Below are 17,376 nucleotides of genomic sequence, written 5' to 3'. Positions count from 1 at the left end.
TAATTGAATTCATGATTCAGTTGAAGCTAGACCACCTGGAAAACCTGGAAACACTAATATTAATCATGTACTCACTAGTGACTGGCTTCAAGAGGTATTTCCTGGCATTCTAGTGAGAAACAGTGACTAGTGGAGTTCAACTGGTTCTGTTGTGAGACAATAACTCACTGAAGACAATGGTGGACGGTTGCTCAATTTTGTGGATCGGTTGGAGTTAGACATTAACACCGTTGGATGCCGACTCAGTGGTCTAGAGATTAGGCGTTCGCGCGCGAGACTGGTAGGTCCTGGGTTTGAATCTCGCCAGGCGGGATCGTGTATGCGCACTGCTGAAGAGTCCCACAGTAGGACGAAACGACCGTTCAGTGCTTTCAGGTTTTCCATGGTGGATTAACTTCAATTGACTCATGAATTCAACCATAAAATTACTAAAATATCCACAAAACTTCTGATAAATGCAGTTTAACCTATTCACCAATCAAATTTATCAAACCATAGAATTAGAGTACCAAATAAAGTCAACATTACTTTTGAATAACGTGGATGATATAATGAACTAATGAAAAGGTCTGTATTTACTGCTTTTTTCAAGATCCACCAAGATGAAATCAAACTTCACTTTCGTTCTGTTTGGAATTCATCGGAAAAATCTATCTTAAGCTTTGGGGAAACTAATGCTCTTGCAGAGATCTGGATCCATGTTACTCAGTGGCATAATTAGATTTAAAGGATACAAGCTATGTCCCCCAAGGCTACTCACTGTCACTGTATTTGTTTAGCGTCAATAATCATATTGTAGACGACATTTTTGTTGAATGAAAATATTTATATATTTATGGTACATAAAAACTAGTACATTAATGCACTAAAAGATGTGTCAATTGTGGTGACGTTGCCAGTGACCACAAATTATTTCCAGTTAACTTTGAAAGTATGCAAACTGAAGATTACATTTCATTGTAATGACAAACGGGTAAAAACAAGATTAAGTGATATTTTGAACATCTTATACATTAAAAAGCGCTTCCCATTGGCATGTTAAAAAAACCAAATTACTTTAAAAGATATTTCCTGTCCTTTTACTACGCAAGGCCCTATATATATATATATATTAAGTAGGGTCAAATAAACGGATCTAAATAATAAAAGGTGCTTACTATTTTTATCACTCAGAGTAAAGATAATAGAAAAAATTAATGACAAGTTTGGGCATTGCTATTACTCTGGAAATAAAGCAACGATGAGTTTAGAATCAGGCAAAATTATTGTAATTACAACCTCGACTATGATACAAATGTTCTCTCCCAATTTAGTTGTAAGAGTTGTTTTCAGATCAGTCCTTTAAACTTACCCACCTAGTTAATTTTTCTGTTTTTGATACAGGTCAACTAAAACTTCGGTCTGGACGTGTACTTATTGTGGGATGTGGAGGTCTTGGATGTCCAGCCGCAGTTTACCTTGCCGCTGCTGGAGTTGGTATGTCATATTTCGAAGCAACTCATGTAACTCATCTTTTGTTATCTTGAGTATGTCTTACGTATACCCAACCATCGTCTATCTTGACACGCGGTGTTTGCTGGCATAGTTTTAGGTTGGAAGAAAGCTAGGGAATAGGCCAAATCAAAACATGGCATCTGTTTATGAAGCCATTGATGTTTGCTCGGAACATTGTTGGTAAATGAAGACTATCTGGTTGGGGGTCCACGCGATATCCGTGATCAGTGGTTGAATACATTGGGTGATATATACCAGAATCAGCCGCAATAACACAAGTGGATTTACTCTTTATCTAGCCCCAGATATTGAGTCCCATTGTCCCTTCATACACACCTGTTCATCCTGTCTTTTCGGGAACCGTATTTTGAATGCTTGTTTTTTCTTATTATCATCACTACCACTATTATTTTTACTCCTTTGTTGTTCATCTTGTTAATTTCATCTTGCTTCATTGATATGTTAAAGCAACATTGACTAATGCACATTTATGTCAAGATCTACGCTGGTTATGCAAATATAATACAAACTTTATAATTAACTAAGGTAATCTTTTAAAACTCCTCCTGTAGCTCTTTTAGGGTTACTACTGGTCCCAAACTCGGGTGAAGGAAGAGGGTTGGGCATGAAGTCGGCAACCCTATCCCTTAGAAAATAACCTTGCCAAAAAATACGCTAATCAGGATAAACAATTTAAAGCATTTAAACTCTGTCCTGGGAGTTGAAGAAAGAATTATGGCACCTCATGATGAAAGCCGAGATCCTTCGGAAGTCACGAAGCCGATGTCCCTTCTAACAACTAGAGCAATAATTAATATAGGTACATGGGACGTCCGGACAATCTGGGAGATTGGGAGGAGCAGTCGAATAGCTACGGAAATGAGGAGATACAACTTGGCGTTTCCCGGAATTAGCCCATTGGGCCCAACCTGGATAGCGAAGGCTAGATACAGGAGAGATGCTGCTGTACTCCAGTCATAAAAAGGAAAATGCTCCACACACTCAGGGAGTTTCTCTGATGCTGTCTAAAGAGGCATGAGAAGCACTTATAGAATGGGAATCTCATGGACCGAGGGTCATCAAATCATCCCTCAAAATAAGGAGGGAATTATAGTGAATGTTATCCAGTGTTATGCACCCACCAGTTCTACTCGAGGCTTCAATCGATCATAGCGAAGTTCCTAAGAATGGACCTGACCATCCTGATTGGATATCTAAACGCTAAAGTCGGAATGGACAACACCGGATATGAAGATAAAATGAGACGACATGGACTGGGAGAGAAAAATGAAAATGGGGAGAAATTTGCAAATCTATGTGTATTCAACAAATTGGTTATAGGCGGCACAATATTTCCACACAAACGCATACACAAAACAACATGGATCTCACCAGATCACATCACAGAGAACCAGATAAATCATATTTGCATCAGTAACATATTCAAAAGGTCAATGGAAGACATGAGGACCAGGAGAGGAGCTAAAATAGCTTCAGATCACTACCTGGTGGTTGCCAAGATGAAACTGAAGCTGAAGAAACACTGGACAATTGGGGTAACAGCATTACTAAGGTTCAATACAACCTTCCTTCGAGATACTGACAAACTCAACCAATTCAAGATAACTGAACAACTGGTTCCAAGTCGTAAAAGATCTACCCAAAAAGAGGAAACTGCTATAGAAAACAACTAGAAAGGGATGAAAAAAGCACTGCTTTCAACGTGTCAGGAGGTTCTGGGCCTCAATAAGCATCATCGTAAGTAATAGGTCTCTATCGGGACCGTAGATAAGATTCAAGAAAGGAAGAACAAGAAGATAGCAATTAACAACAGTCGAACAAGAACAGAAAAAGTCAAGGCACAAGGTGAATACACAAAAGCAAACAAGTGAGTGAAGAGGAGCCTTAGAGCCGACAAGCAGAAATACGTCGAAGACCTAGCAGTGACAGCAGGAAAAAGCCACAAGATAAGTAAATATGAAACAACTATATGACAGGACGAAAAAACTATCAGACAAATATTTTAAACCAGAGAGATCGTTCAAGGAAAAAGAAGGCAAGCCCATCACTGAAGTTCAATAACAATGGGATAGATAGTTGAAACAATTCGAGGAACTCTTAAAATGGCCAGCTCCATTGAATCCACTGGATATCGAAGCAGCATCTACAGACCTTCCTATAGATGTCACTTCAACGATGGAAGAAATCAGGATGGCCATCAGACAAATCAAGAATGAGAAAGCATCAGGACCTAACAATATACCATCGGAAGCACTAAAGTCAGACATAGAAATAACTGCAAAGATGCCCCATGTTCTATTCAGGATGATTTAGGAGTAAGAACAAGTGCCAACAGACTGGAAAGAATGATACCTCATCAAGATACAAAAGAAAGGAGATCTCAGCAAGTGTAAGAACTACAGAGCCATCTGACTACTATCAGTACTCGGGGGAGTTTTCAACAGTGTTGCTGAACCGGATGAAAGATTCAATAGACGCCCAACTTCGAGATCAACAGATCGGATTCCGTAAGGATCGGTTATGCATAAACCAAATTGCTACATTATGGATTATTTTTGAGCAGTCAATTCAATGGAATTCTTCACTACACATCAACTATCTTGACTATGAGAAGGCGTTTGACATTATGGACAGGAGAACCTTATAGAACCTTTCTCGATAATATGGCATACCTGAGAAGATTGTCAACATCATATGGAATTCATATAGTGGACTACACTGTAAAGTTGTGCATGAAGGACAGTCGACAGACGCATTTCAAGTAAGGACCGGAATCAGACAAGACTGCCTAATCTCTTTTCCCTTTCTTCTGGTAGTCAACTAAATTATGAATACTTCGACATCTGAAGGGAAGAACGGAATGCAATTGTCAACTTGGACGTAACTAGACAATTTGGACTTCACAAATGACCTGACCCTTCTATCCCATACACACTAACAAATGCAGATAAAAACAACCAGTGTATCAGAAGCCGCTGCATCAGTAGGCCTCAACATACACAAGGAAAAAATTAAGATCCTGGAATACAACACAGAGAACACCAACACAATCACACTTGATGGAGAAGCTCGGGAAGATGTGGGCACTTTCACGTACCTGGTCAGCATCGTCGATGAAAGTGGAGGATCTGATACAGATGTAAAGGCGAGGATCGGCAAAGCAAGGACAACATTTCTACAGTTGAGGAATATATGGCACTCAAAACAACTGTCAGCCAACATCAGAGTTAGAATCTTCAATACGAACGTCACGACAGTTCTACTGTACGGAGCTGAAACGTGGAGAACTACTACAACCATCATCAAAAACGTACAAGTATTTACAAACAGTTCTCTACGTAAAATACTGGATGTCCGTTGACTGGATACCATCAGCAGCAACCTATTGTGGGAGAAAACAAACCAACTTCTGGCTGGGGAGGAAATTCGGAAAAGACGTTGGAAGTGGATAGGATATACATTAGAAAAACCATCAAACTGCATCACAAAGCAAGCTCTAACTTGGAATCCTGAAGAGACACGAAAAAGAGGAAGGCCAAGAACACACTGCGTCGAGAATTGAAAGCAGACATGGAAAGGATGAATAGCAACTCGAAACGACTGGAAAGGATTGCCCAAGACAGAGTTGGATGATGAGAAGCCTATGCTTCTCCATGAGGGGTAACGGGCGTACGTAACTAATCATCTAAATCTGGATCAATTAGTCAATTTCTAACGAACTAATGAAAAGAGGGAAATAGTTCCGTAAGTATAATAATCGAAGTAGAGAGATCTCTCTTGAATAAAATGGAGTTTAATGACCAGTTTCTACTTAGTTTCGTGACATGCGACAATCCAAATTCGTATTCTTATTCTTGTCGGGTTTGATAAATAGCAGAAGCACATTGTGAAACGAACGAAGTGAAATGCATAGTAAATTACAATGATGAATTTTCGATATCACTTTCATACCTTTTATTAACTGATCTTGTTAATCTAAGGCTCATGTATAAAATGTTAGCTTCATATCACATTTAATCCCCAAACCAAGTGTAAAACAAGAGATTTGCTAATTTAGTGTCGACTGCCTTATAAAAAAGTTTATTGTTGCATACATATGTTGTATATTACTGTGTAAAACTAAGAAAAATTGTTTTCATTTTATTAAAACATTACATTTTTAGTATTGAATTTACTTAATACACTACTTATACCTGTTATTCCTCGTGGGGCATAAGTCACTGACTGGGGAATTTTATCCTAGAAACAATCCCTAATTCTGAATGTTAAAAATATCTGAGTGGGTTTTTATCATAAACAGTCAACAATCAACTGTTTAAGAATTTACTTCCAATCGTAATATAGTTTTTTTTTATATCTCAATTGTTTTACAGGCACAATCGGTCTTGTTGATGATGATAAAGTTGAATTAAATAATCTTCATCGTCAAGTTGCACATTCAGAGTCGACAATAAATATGTTGAAAGTTCATTCACTTGCGGATAGATGTATGGAGTATGTCTATAAATTGTAACTATATTATATGCAGATTAAATTCAGAAGTTAATATACAGGCACATGAAATTCACTTGGATCACATGAATGCAGTTGGTATTATAAAAACGTAAGTAAAATAACAAAGAAGATTTATGATCTTGAAATTCTACCTTATTGTAAGTAGTCGGGAGGAATCCTCGACTTGAATCTCGTGCTAGTTAAGATTAGCAAACAATATTGAGAAGTTTACTTTTTATTTGTGGCCATCATTTTTGTTAAATTTTTGTGTAACTTATAATGAAACAAATTATATCATACGATTACTATCAATTTGGTTAACTTCCGTTGTAATACACAATGAATCCTGTTTTTCTGATGAATTTAGTTGAATGATAAGAACTGCGTATACCTAATTTATTTATCAGTCGATAAATAAACTATTGAAATCACACCTAAATCTCATCATTTCTAGTTCGAACTGAGATCCATAAAAGCTAATAAAGCAGAGTTCACCTTTATCGTCACACCAAATTTTTCTATTTTGAAACTCGTACCAAATGATTTATACGAATATTCGTCAAGGTTAGAACGAATAGTTTGACAATAATTGGGCGCCGAGTATAGAGAATTCATTATATGTGAAAAAATTATATTTGAAATAGTCTCAGCGATTGAAATTTAAATAATTCCAACGTTTCGTCCAGCTAACTTGTCTGGACTTCTTCAGGGAATAATCAAAATCAAAAACATCAAAGAAATATATAGTGTTTTTACAATCATATCAAAATCTCTAATACTTTTTAATCCAATCATATTTGGATGTCGAAGTTTTTGTAAACAGGATAATATGAGTCAGTTGAATGAGAATCAAGTGAAAAGTTCAACGATGTGAATTAAACGAGACTGCATGAATTGTGTGTATGTATGTATGTATGTATAAGACGAGTTATTAATGAATGATATTCAGTGTTGATATGTTTCTATGTGAAGTAAAATAGGAATAAAAGTGCAAAATGAAGGTTGAAAAGTTTTTCTCCTTTCTGAATCATCGAAGTTGCAAATAAAATGAGAATCATCAAGTACATAATTGTAATGTTAAACATAACTCATATTGATTTCAGTCATAATAACGATCCATGTGAAGTAATGCGGCTTATATTGGAGAAACATCCAGACAATTGAAGGTAAGGTTGAAGGAACACAAACAGTGTTTAAAAAACGTTCCCAAAACCTCGGTTGACTTAAAGAAACTTGAGAATAAGTCTGCAATAGCGTTACATGCGTTGGAAACGGGACACATGATTAATTTTGAAGGGGCCAAAATACTTCAGAAAGGTTTCAACACTCACAAAGAAAGATTGACAGCAGAAGCGCTGTATATATGGGCGAATAAGAACAGCCTAAACAGAAAGGATGGTATTCAGCTAGCTACCACTTGGCAAATATTCTTCAATAAGTAATTTGACCTTTTCTTCCTTTATTCAACCTGTTTACTTCACATGGATCGTTATTATGACTGAAATCAATATGAGTTATGTTTAACATTACAATTATGTACTTGATGATTCTCATTTTATTTGCAACTTCGATGATTCAGAAAGGAGAAAAACTTTTCAACCTTCATTTTGCACTTTTATTCCTATTTTACTTCACATAGAAACATATCAACACTGAATATCATTCATTAATAACTCGTCTTATACATACATACATACACACAATTCATGCAGTCTCGTTTAATTCACATCGTTGAACTTTTCACTTGATTCTCATTCAACTGACTCATATTATCCTGTTTACAAAAACTTCGACATCCAAATATGATTGGATTAAAAAGTATTAGAGATTTTGATATGATTGTAAAAACACTATATATTTCTTTGATGTTTTTGATTTTGATTATTCCCTGAAGAAGTCCAGACAAGTTAGCTGGACGAAACGTTGGAATTATTTAAATTTCAATCGCTGAGACTATTTCAAATATAATTTTTTCACATATAATGAATCGTACCAAATGTTTTACAGTGTACAAATGATTTTTTTCTCTCAAACAATAGATATGATGTAGTTGTAGACTGTTCAGACAACTTGGCAACACGTTACCTTATTAATGAAGCCTGTGCAGTAACTGGACCTAAACCATTAGTGAGTGGTAGCGCCTTACGTTTGGAAGGACAAATGACTGTATATCTTACCAAGCGAATTCTCTCCTCAGAGGAAGTGTTATCTTCAAGTAACCCTCCTGCTGAGTATCGAGCTCCATGTTTTCGTTGCCTTTATCCTGTCCCACCACCGGCAAGTAGTGTTCAAGGTTGTTCAGAAGCTGGTGTTTTTGGGGTAGGTGAGTTCTACGTGAATTTGATAATCTAACCACTTTTATATATTATTTAATTAATCATCTTAAAAACATCTAGACGTGAATTACAACTCTTTAAAAACTTCAATACAGTTTCTTCACTGAGGTAGAAATATCAATTTAAATTTGAATATTCTTGTGTGTATTTCCTAGGCTTTTTACTGATTAAAGTCAAAAAAGTGATTATTTTCTAACTAAATCCAAATTATTATTTTTAAAAAAATCATTCCAAAACCGCTACGGTAACTGAAATAGGTGAGCCGATAATTACCGTATGAGCTGATGTGTTAGTTGTGTACTGAATTTGGTCTACTGAGAAATCCTTGAGTTATCTGTGTCGAAACTATCCGTGGAGTTATGACAACACTTAGCAATAAACTTGTTTAAACCCATGTTTCCACTTAAATGCCTGCAGGTTATATCAAATGTCTATAGAACCAATAAAAGCTTCTGTTTCCCACTCTATTCATTCTTAATGTTAAGAGCATCATCTTGAGGGTTGAATTAACCTTCAAATTTTTTAGCTGCATAAATCCTAAGGTAAGCTGATAATAAACTGTGTTATATAACATCGGTAATCCATACTACTCCTCACTTATTGTCTTACTTTTATGGTTGCTACTAAAGTTAGGAACTTCCTTCTAAGCCAATCGACAGACAACAAATGTTAATTGCATCAAGATTGTGTAAAAGGTGTAAGTATTCATGAGATCCAACTACTTAAAAGGAATATATTGCCAAAGGTAACCTATCATCCAGCACTTGAAAGCGTACATCACAACTCCCTGGCCAAGGCCCTAGAAGATGGTACAATTTATTGGCTTGAGACGTTACCAAACATAGATCAGAACAAAAGCTAATGGCAATCCCGCTGTGGTTTAGTTTTAATTTCTTCATAATAATGAGAGGCATCCCGTTAAGTGAAAAAATCCTTTAAGGTTCCATTTGTAACTGAACTGTTTTTCTTACTACATACTGTTATGTCCTATGGCCCGTCAGGTATCATGTGACAAAATCGCTAATCAGAATACCGACTCCTATGACCTTATCCCTGTGCCAAGCCAATGACACGTCAGCAAGCACTAGTTGCCTTGAGTCAACTCTTATTCCTTATTCATCCTGTGTATGGTAGCTTCTCGCCTAACTCATCCCGTTCAGTCTAGAACACAAATATTAGCCTCCGCCATATGAATTGTATATTTCTGACATAGGTGGTTTATATGCAAACAGACCAGACCGTATCATACCACAAAATGAAAAGTAATCATTATACAAGATCAAGCCAAAAGTGGTTGTGGGTATAAGAGACTGTAACCAATAGATTGGGAATAAATTAAGAAAGGCAAATTGTATGACAGTAGCCAATAATAAGAATATATTTAATAATAGTCCATTCATTTATTCTTCGAATATAACATATACTACGTTCGTTCACTTATTTGTTTTTAATTATATTCTCCTTTATCTATCCACATTTTCATCCCCTCGCCTATGTGACGCATATATATTTTGGTGCCTAACTGTACCAGTATCTGTGTATTAAATCAATAAGCTGACCTAAAAAGATGTTGGCTGGGTTTAGGCTTAAATTTGTACAGAGTTATCTCTTTAAATCTGTTTTAAGATGATAGAGAGTATTTGTAGCTCAGGATGAGGATGTTGGAGTTGTGATCTCTGAGCTTAATGGATCTGTTCTATTTACCGAACGTTATAGTATCTGAGAAGTAAATGAAGGCATCCTATTTCTTGTTGTATGCAACTTCAATACTTTCATTTGGCTTTCTTGCTAACTCATCAGAAGTCTAATAACTACACATGGGTTACTTAGGCAGAAGCACTAATTAATTTACGCTTTGAAAAATAGTCTTTCTCGGTAAAATTTAAATTATCCCATTATTCTTGATCCTTACCATTTTCAGCCGCCTGTGCTTATTGTTCCAAGGTCTCCACCAATGATTCTTTTGACGTTTTGCTTAATCATACACGACTTCATAAACTGGTGCTAATTTTCATTTGAACGACTGTAAATCTTCTCAACTAATGTCGTCCAAATTCAATAAAAATGTGCATAATTGAAATAACAACTCGTGCCATTATTTCAGTCAATTCAGTTGTTGCAACTTAAGCGCACATATCATTATTCGTAACCAAAGTGTTGATTTTTAAATCATCGCCTGTGCCGATGCAAATGGATTATTTTTATCTGAATCACCAGAATGCTGAACATTGGTGTCCAATTCTGAAATATTTTCTCTAAATCACAACATTATGTAATCTATTGCGGGATTAATTAGTTTGCGCTTGAAGCGAATGAACTTCGCTGACTGTGTTGGTTCTTAAATCGGAACTTTTGTGAATCTAAAGTATCCTAACGTTGCTTTCTCTTCAGTTTATTCAGTTTCATGTATTTAATCTACAATTACCCGAAAGAAAAAGAACGGTCGATCGTTAGCTTCTACCTGTGTCATGGAAATAGTGGCCAGAATATTAGAATAATTGTCTCACTTTTCGATAATTCATAATTTTAACGTTCATTAGTTAATAGAGTTCAATGTTTCCTTTTTGGTTAGACCAGTTAATACAATAATTTACAATATTATGAATGGAGCTAGCTAATCCTGACTTATTTTAGTTCCAGGTATAATCGGCACTATGCAAGCTGCTGAAGTCATCAAAATATTAACTGGTGTTGGTGGTGAGTTTTAGTTTTTCTTCACAACTAAAAGCCTTTGGTCGTTCTAGCTCATCTCCAAGTTTTTCCTAATTAGACTAAACATCTACTCTTCGTCTTCGTTTAGAGTTTTTCATCAATGATGAAACCGTTTTTATTCTTTTGGTTTATCAACTCAAATAACTTAATCAAACTGAGCTGACATACACTAATGAGCTTTTATAAGCTCTACAGTAAGACTCACGCAAGTTATCATCTTACACTACACTTTTTTTCTCATGAAGTAAGCAAATTACTACCCATGGCTGCTTGCCATCAGTCGCGGTCAATATTGCCTGCTCCTAACTCTCGACCAACCCAACTAAGACTGTGTTGGAAGCTTTATTGTCAAAAACTGCGCTACTATCCCCAAAACTCATGCGCTTATGTTCAGACTAACCCAAAAATTAAATGTAGGTGGCGGCCTTGTCCGGATAAATAACTTACAAAAATCTTCCAATTTTCATCTCTCACCATAAAGTCATGAGATAGCATATAATCTCGCATTTAAACCTTCCATGTTTGGACAATTCTTTTCACTGTCAGTTTATGTTAATTCAATTATATCTGAAGTAAACGTACGCAGATTATTTACTGTTTTGTTGTTTATCTAAAAATTACATCTTACATAATAACTATAATATATTTCTCTGAATACAGTTAAGAGTAAATTCAAACATACTAATTAGATTGTTCTTAAATCATAGAAAGTGATTCACTCTGACTTGTTTCTAATACCACACAAGGTTCATTCTGATGGCCTTCATTTTCTAAATTCGCTACAATCGTTATCCTATTTTATCGAGAACTGCCTAATCGCAGGTCAACACAATCCGATTTGATCTCGTTAAAAATAAAATAAATATGAACCAGTTCGATAGTTTTTGTTTCATAAAATCTGGAATTTATTTGCTGCTCTCCTAATTATTCATCTTATACAGCTAAGCCATCACATTTGGGACTTCGAGGATGTTTCCGAGACGTTGGTAATTGACTAGCGCCTGCATTGCTCACTTTTGAATGCTTTGACTAGAAAACAATGGAAAAGAGCTCAGTAATTTATTTTATACTATTCGTGATCACCTAGCTACAAGTTGTCCAGTTTTAGTGTGTTTTTACTGTAAAAGAGATTTTGTGCTATTAATCAACTTGGTAGTTTATACTAGTTAACCAGTTTGTGCGTAGTTGATATTTTTCTTTCCAATGAGTTCACAAGCTTTTTTAAAATAGAAGTACAGTTTATCGCAACTAGGATAAACGTTTAAAGAAATAAGTGGTGATATAGTTCGATAATTCAACAAGCACAGTAATCAAATGAGGAATTAACATCATCTAATATAAAATGAAAATAAAATTATTGATTGAGTTCACTTGGATTGGATGAAAGCTTTAACTCAATTTGTACTCCCATTGTAGCGTTCAGTACTCTTGTAAATACTCATGTAATCTAACATCTAAATTAAAATCTCGTGTATATGCTTGGAAAATAATCAAACTTCAATATCTAATCTAAGCATAATATTGCAACGAAAAATCATCTATCACTTATTTCGTTGTTTATTTGGGAATGAACATTTTAACCTTAAAGGAAGCTTTGCGATCTAAGTAATACTTATTTACAACCTTGCCCCATCTTAGAAAGTCACTCACTGTATAGTCCCATCCTATTTCCAGCTTGATATTTTACTCGGCTATAACGATTATTTCACCTGGATACTTAGGATTTCGTAACCGGTATATTTTCGGTTTTATTTTATACGTAGTAAACCTATGTTCATTCTTCTCAGCTTTCTGTAACTTCATTGTTTACAGTCATTGTTGACTACCTAATTATTTCGTCCACATGCTTTAGTTGTATCATCGGATTTCATGGGTATATAATCATATTCAACAATCTCAGTGTACTGGGTTTTCATGACGACCGTCCCTAAACTTCTTTGCAGTCCCCAGATTTCGAATTTGGAGTTCTTCGTATAGCCCCTTTTCTCTCAATAAATTGTTTACTAATAAGCACGTCTGTTCGTTGTGAACGTGAGTTAGCATAGACAAGATAAAGAACGTAGAGAAAACTAAATAATTCTTCGGCTCAAGCGAGTCCAAACATGTTATGTGTTTTTGCAAAGCCAGACCAAATAAGTCTCAAGGAAGCACAGTAAACGATAGATGAAAGTGTGAGCGACTGAGCTTAGTTTAAGTGGATTATTTCTATGGTCAAGGTCACTGCCCACATATCTCTATCTGCTTTAGTTCGGTACCATATGTATACGCATAACGTACATGCAAATTTATTAAGCCTTTACCAATACAACTTCCTACAAACTCTTATTCTTCTTACTCAGCATAGTTGGTTGGGCAAGAGTCGGGAAGCGTGAACTGTAACTGAACCAGTCACCAGAATATAATAGCGTATTTAACATATATCGAAAAAATGAAACTTGAAAAGATCACAAGAATCGATTTATAGCCAATCCACAATCTGCAGTTAAGAATTTCATATTTAGTCATAAACCTCCTGCTTTGCTATCACTGGATGGATATTTTCTTGGTACTTTCAAGACTTTAATCTTAAAATTTTGAAGAGAATTTCATCTATTATATACAACACTGTACTTCATTTGGGTAAACATATAATGTAAGCTATTGATAATTGATATTTTTACTTTTCATCTAGCCATTGCCACTACATTAAGATGGTTTAAAAACATAATTAATGTGTGGGCGAGGAAAGTAATGATTGATTGTTTGCTTAGTCAGACTAGTAGATAGTCTGATGGGTATTAGATGAGTTATATATTTCCCTACCCTTATTATTATTGTTGTTGTCGGCTTTTGGAGTGGAAATGTACTTACGTTCAAATCAGGCTAGTCACGTGTTCTGGATCTGAGTTGTATTGATGTTCTGTGTCTAGTGTAGATATTTGTCTAAGGTAAATTAACGTCTCATTCGTGTAGACGGGAAAACTAAGCGTTATAACAATAACACTACATTGTGAATTTCTAACGCATATCGTTGATATAAATTTTTTGACATATGTTTTTTTATAGATGATTCAAAATTATGGTCAATTGAAGTGTATTATTAAGATATATTTTAGCATACTTTCTGATGGTTTAGATTATTTTAATTTTTTGTCTATCAAAATTCTTTTTAGATGTTCACACGGGTAGACTATTTCTTTTGGATGTTGAGCGTAATTTGACTCGTTCAGTAAAATTAAGGGAACCTCGACCAGATTGTCCTGTCTGTGGTAATGATGCAATGAAAAACAGTGTAGACAGACCTTTAACTAATTATGTTTTATTCTGTGGAACACCTAGTTGTGACAAGGTATTTATCATTTTATTATTATATAATATATGGTTTAAATTCCACACAGTAAGTTATCGTTAATTATCTTACTAAAGGATGATTGTAAGAACGTGTTACCTATCTTGAAAATTGACTGCAATTTAAAATGACACAGCCCTTAACAGTTCACCGAAAAAAGCGTTATCAAAAATTTTAAATCACTAAATATAAAAAAATGACTTAAATCGCCCACATTAGTCTGATATGTCTGAATATTTAATATCTCGATTCCTCCAGCATGTGATGTGTACCTGTCAGTCAACATTTTTATTATACCATTACCAAAGCCTACAGATTTCCACACTATTCTAACCAAATCATTGAAGCACTTCTCGAATCGTAGCTCTCTTATTTTGGATCAAATTTCTTTCTCATGTAAATTGCTTTCTCATATAAAAGCAAATGGTGATTAGATTTCAAAACCTTCACTTAATTGAAGCTTAAAATGTTGGATAGTATAACTATTGTACCATCAACTCAGCGAAACGTACTATGCGCAAAATTGAAGTTAATCACTCTTATGAATTACTCGTACCACTGCTTTTACATTCACAATCTACAGTCTCACCAAGTTTGTCCAGAATTCAATGATTATAAATATTTCTATCTGATTTTATTCAGGTACCAAAATTAAAGTTAGTCTAGTCCCTGTCATATTGATGGGTTTTGATCGTTTTCAAATGTTTGTTTATAATGTATGTGTTTTCTAGTTGAGTAGTATATTCCAACAACCAATTTTTTTAAATATACATCGAATTTCAATATTAATCGAGAAACAATTTGATATCTAAATTCTTCGTATAAAAGTCTTAAAAATAACTCACTTGTCTATCTCACTGTTTTTTATTTGCAGCCGCGCAATATGAATATGAGAATTGACAATCACCGTATTACTGTTCAAGTAAATACAACACCATTTTGTATCTAACCTTTTTTCCTTTAGCAATTAAAAGGCTACATTGACTCTCAGTTGCCATATTTACTTATCGATGTTCGTCCGAAAACTGAATTCGACATATGTCATCTAAAGTCATCTATGCGTAAGTTACATTTGTATATCATATAAATTTTGTAGTTTTTGTAAAAACGATTTGGTTGCGCGTTGTATCCCATTCATTTATTGAAATATGGCCGTCCAGTGCTTCGAGGTTTTCAATAGTGGTCTAGCTTAGAACGACTTATAAAGTCAACTGTTAAAAATATTAAAAATACCACAAGAATTAATTTTGTGTCACCAAAGTCACATAAAACCTAATCACTCACTATCTATAATTGTAACTTGTCTGCAAATATCAATTTTTTGGCGAAATGTAAATACTCACTATGGTGTATTTCATGACTTGAGAATAGACATAATGTACCTGGCTACTCAGTCATCAAATCTTGAATGTTTTAATCTCATGAAATTAAGTTTGATATGAACTGTTGAACCTGCTAATAGTCTTTAGTATTCAACCCGTAATTACAGTACAATACATTTTCTATACAGAGTATCTTCCTGACGTCCATACAACGTTACGATTTACTGATAATTTCCTTTCCCTTCAGTAAAGATTCAACTCTAGGGATTATTATAATAATTGATTTCTAATTATTTAACTTATTATCTATCGGTGAATAATATATGATAAATACTAATTTTTTTTGTAGATATACCCGTAAGTGAACTTTTTCGTGATTCAGTTATATCAGAAATTCGACAACTAATTGATACCCAAATTAGCAAAGGAGCTACTCTACCTTTTCCTGGTATGTATTGGTTTTGACTAATACGATTACGTTGTAAAATTACTGAATTCAATTTTAAAATAGATCATTATTAGCTTCATTATTAGTAAGGTTTAACCGTTACATATCTTTTTGTTTGTCTGCAGAAGACTTTTATTTGTTATCCTATCAATAAGTTTATATCAGTCGTTGATTCGAGGCTCTCGTCTGTCCACAAACAGACATTTCGATTGATTAGATCCATGTTATACTTGGATTTCACCTTATTTTCAATCTTTATGCAAAGTGGCAGTGACACATTCCTGTAGTAATCTAGGGATAATCAGAAACACTGGTTTCACACATTCATTATGGTCTACACTAAATTTCCCAGGCTTTTGTCCGATGACTGTTGAAAAGTCTTCCACTTCAGTGTTAACTTTGATTGATTTTTTTTCAAAAAAAAGGAATTGCGTAGTGTTAGATCTCACACTGATGTCTACTCAAACCGTCATAGATACAATAAAGTATTGAAGTTAAAAGGATTTCAAATACTTCATCTCAACTATAATTCTATTTTGATCATAAAACCATGTCAACAAATGTTGTTCAATTTGATTCCTTGTTTAAAGTTTCCTTCCTCTTTGTTTATCATTCTTTCTGTGATTTCAGTAATTCTCTTGTGCTATCGTGGTAATAAGTCGGCAGAAGCAGCACCACTTTTGAAAAGCGCACTATTATCTCTCCGATGTTCGAATTCTGATCATGATCTGAATGGTAAAATTAATCATGCGATACAAGAAGAGTTAAACAGTTTTAATACTGAATCCAATCCTAGTGAATTCATAGTTTGTGATGTTGCTGGAGGTCTTTCTGCATGGGCACTGGAGATCGATCCCAACTTTCCTACATACTGACCCGCTCAAACAGTTATTATTTTTATTAAACTAGTCAATCATGCAAAATTCCAACTTAATTGATATTTCATTTGTACTTATGTAAATAAAGTTGGTTTGTACATTTTCTTTTATTTAACTCTAATATCACTATTCTGGCTGTGTACCCATCTTTGGAAGTGTGAGTAATTAAGAATATATATATATATATATATATATATATATATATATAATATTGACATAGCTGGTGGGAAACTACTTTGACCACTGGTGGTTTTGAATTGAACCTACATTTACCAATACGATTGCATTACCTTTGAAACCAAGGTTATACATCCAGGTGCTAATTGGCATAATTCCTCTCAAG

At 34.7% G+C, this 17,376-nt stretch overlaps 1 protein-coding gene across 1 annotated transcript in view; it reads left to right on the top strand.

Moving 5' to 3' along the window:
* Positions 1 to 17,130, top strand: part of Smp_035280 (putative ubiquitin-activating enzyme e1) — a gene marked incomplete at its 5' end in the record, with an annotated part of 18,041 nt that extends 911 nt beyond the window's left edge. Inside the window, 10 exons of the mRNA XM_018793357.1 lie at positions 1,384 to 1,476; positions 5,889 to 6,009; positions 6,044 to 6,118; positions 8,049 to 8,332; positions 10,980 to 11,042; positions 14,210 to 14,385; positions 15,260 to 15,307; positions 15,350 to 15,446; positions 16,057 to 16,155; positions 16,786 to 17,130. Of these exons, the coding sequence (XP_018647878.1) occupies positions 1,384 to 1,476; positions 5,889 to 6,009; positions 6,044 to 6,118; positions 8,049 to 8,332; positions 10,980 to 11,042; positions 14,210 to 14,385; positions 15,260 to 15,307; positions 15,350 to 15,446; positions 16,057 to 16,155; positions 16,786 to 17,030 (1,301 nt within the window). The 3' untranslated portion in view covers positions 17,031 to 17,130. The remainder of the gene's footprint in view (positions 1 to 1,383; positions 1,477 to 5,888; positions 6,010 to 6,043; positions 6,119 to 8,048; positions 8,333 to 10,979; positions 11,043 to 14,209; positions 14,386 to 15,259; positions 15,308 to 15,349; positions 15,447 to 16,056; positions 16,156 to 16,785) is intronic.
* Between the last annotated feature and the right edge of the window lie 246 nt (positions 17,131 to 17,376).

The sequence above is a fragment of the Schistosoma mansoni genome, chromosome 1 (genome assembly GCF_000237925.1).
Source record: "Schistosoma mansoni strain Puerto Rico chromosome 1, complete genome".
NCBI lineage: Eukaryota > Metazoa > Platyhelminthes > Trematoda > Strigeidida > Schistosomatidae > Schistosoma > Schistosoma mansoni.
The sequence above is the reverse complement of the archived record's forward strand: the minus strand, read 5'-3'. Positions and strand labels throughout refer to the sequence as shown.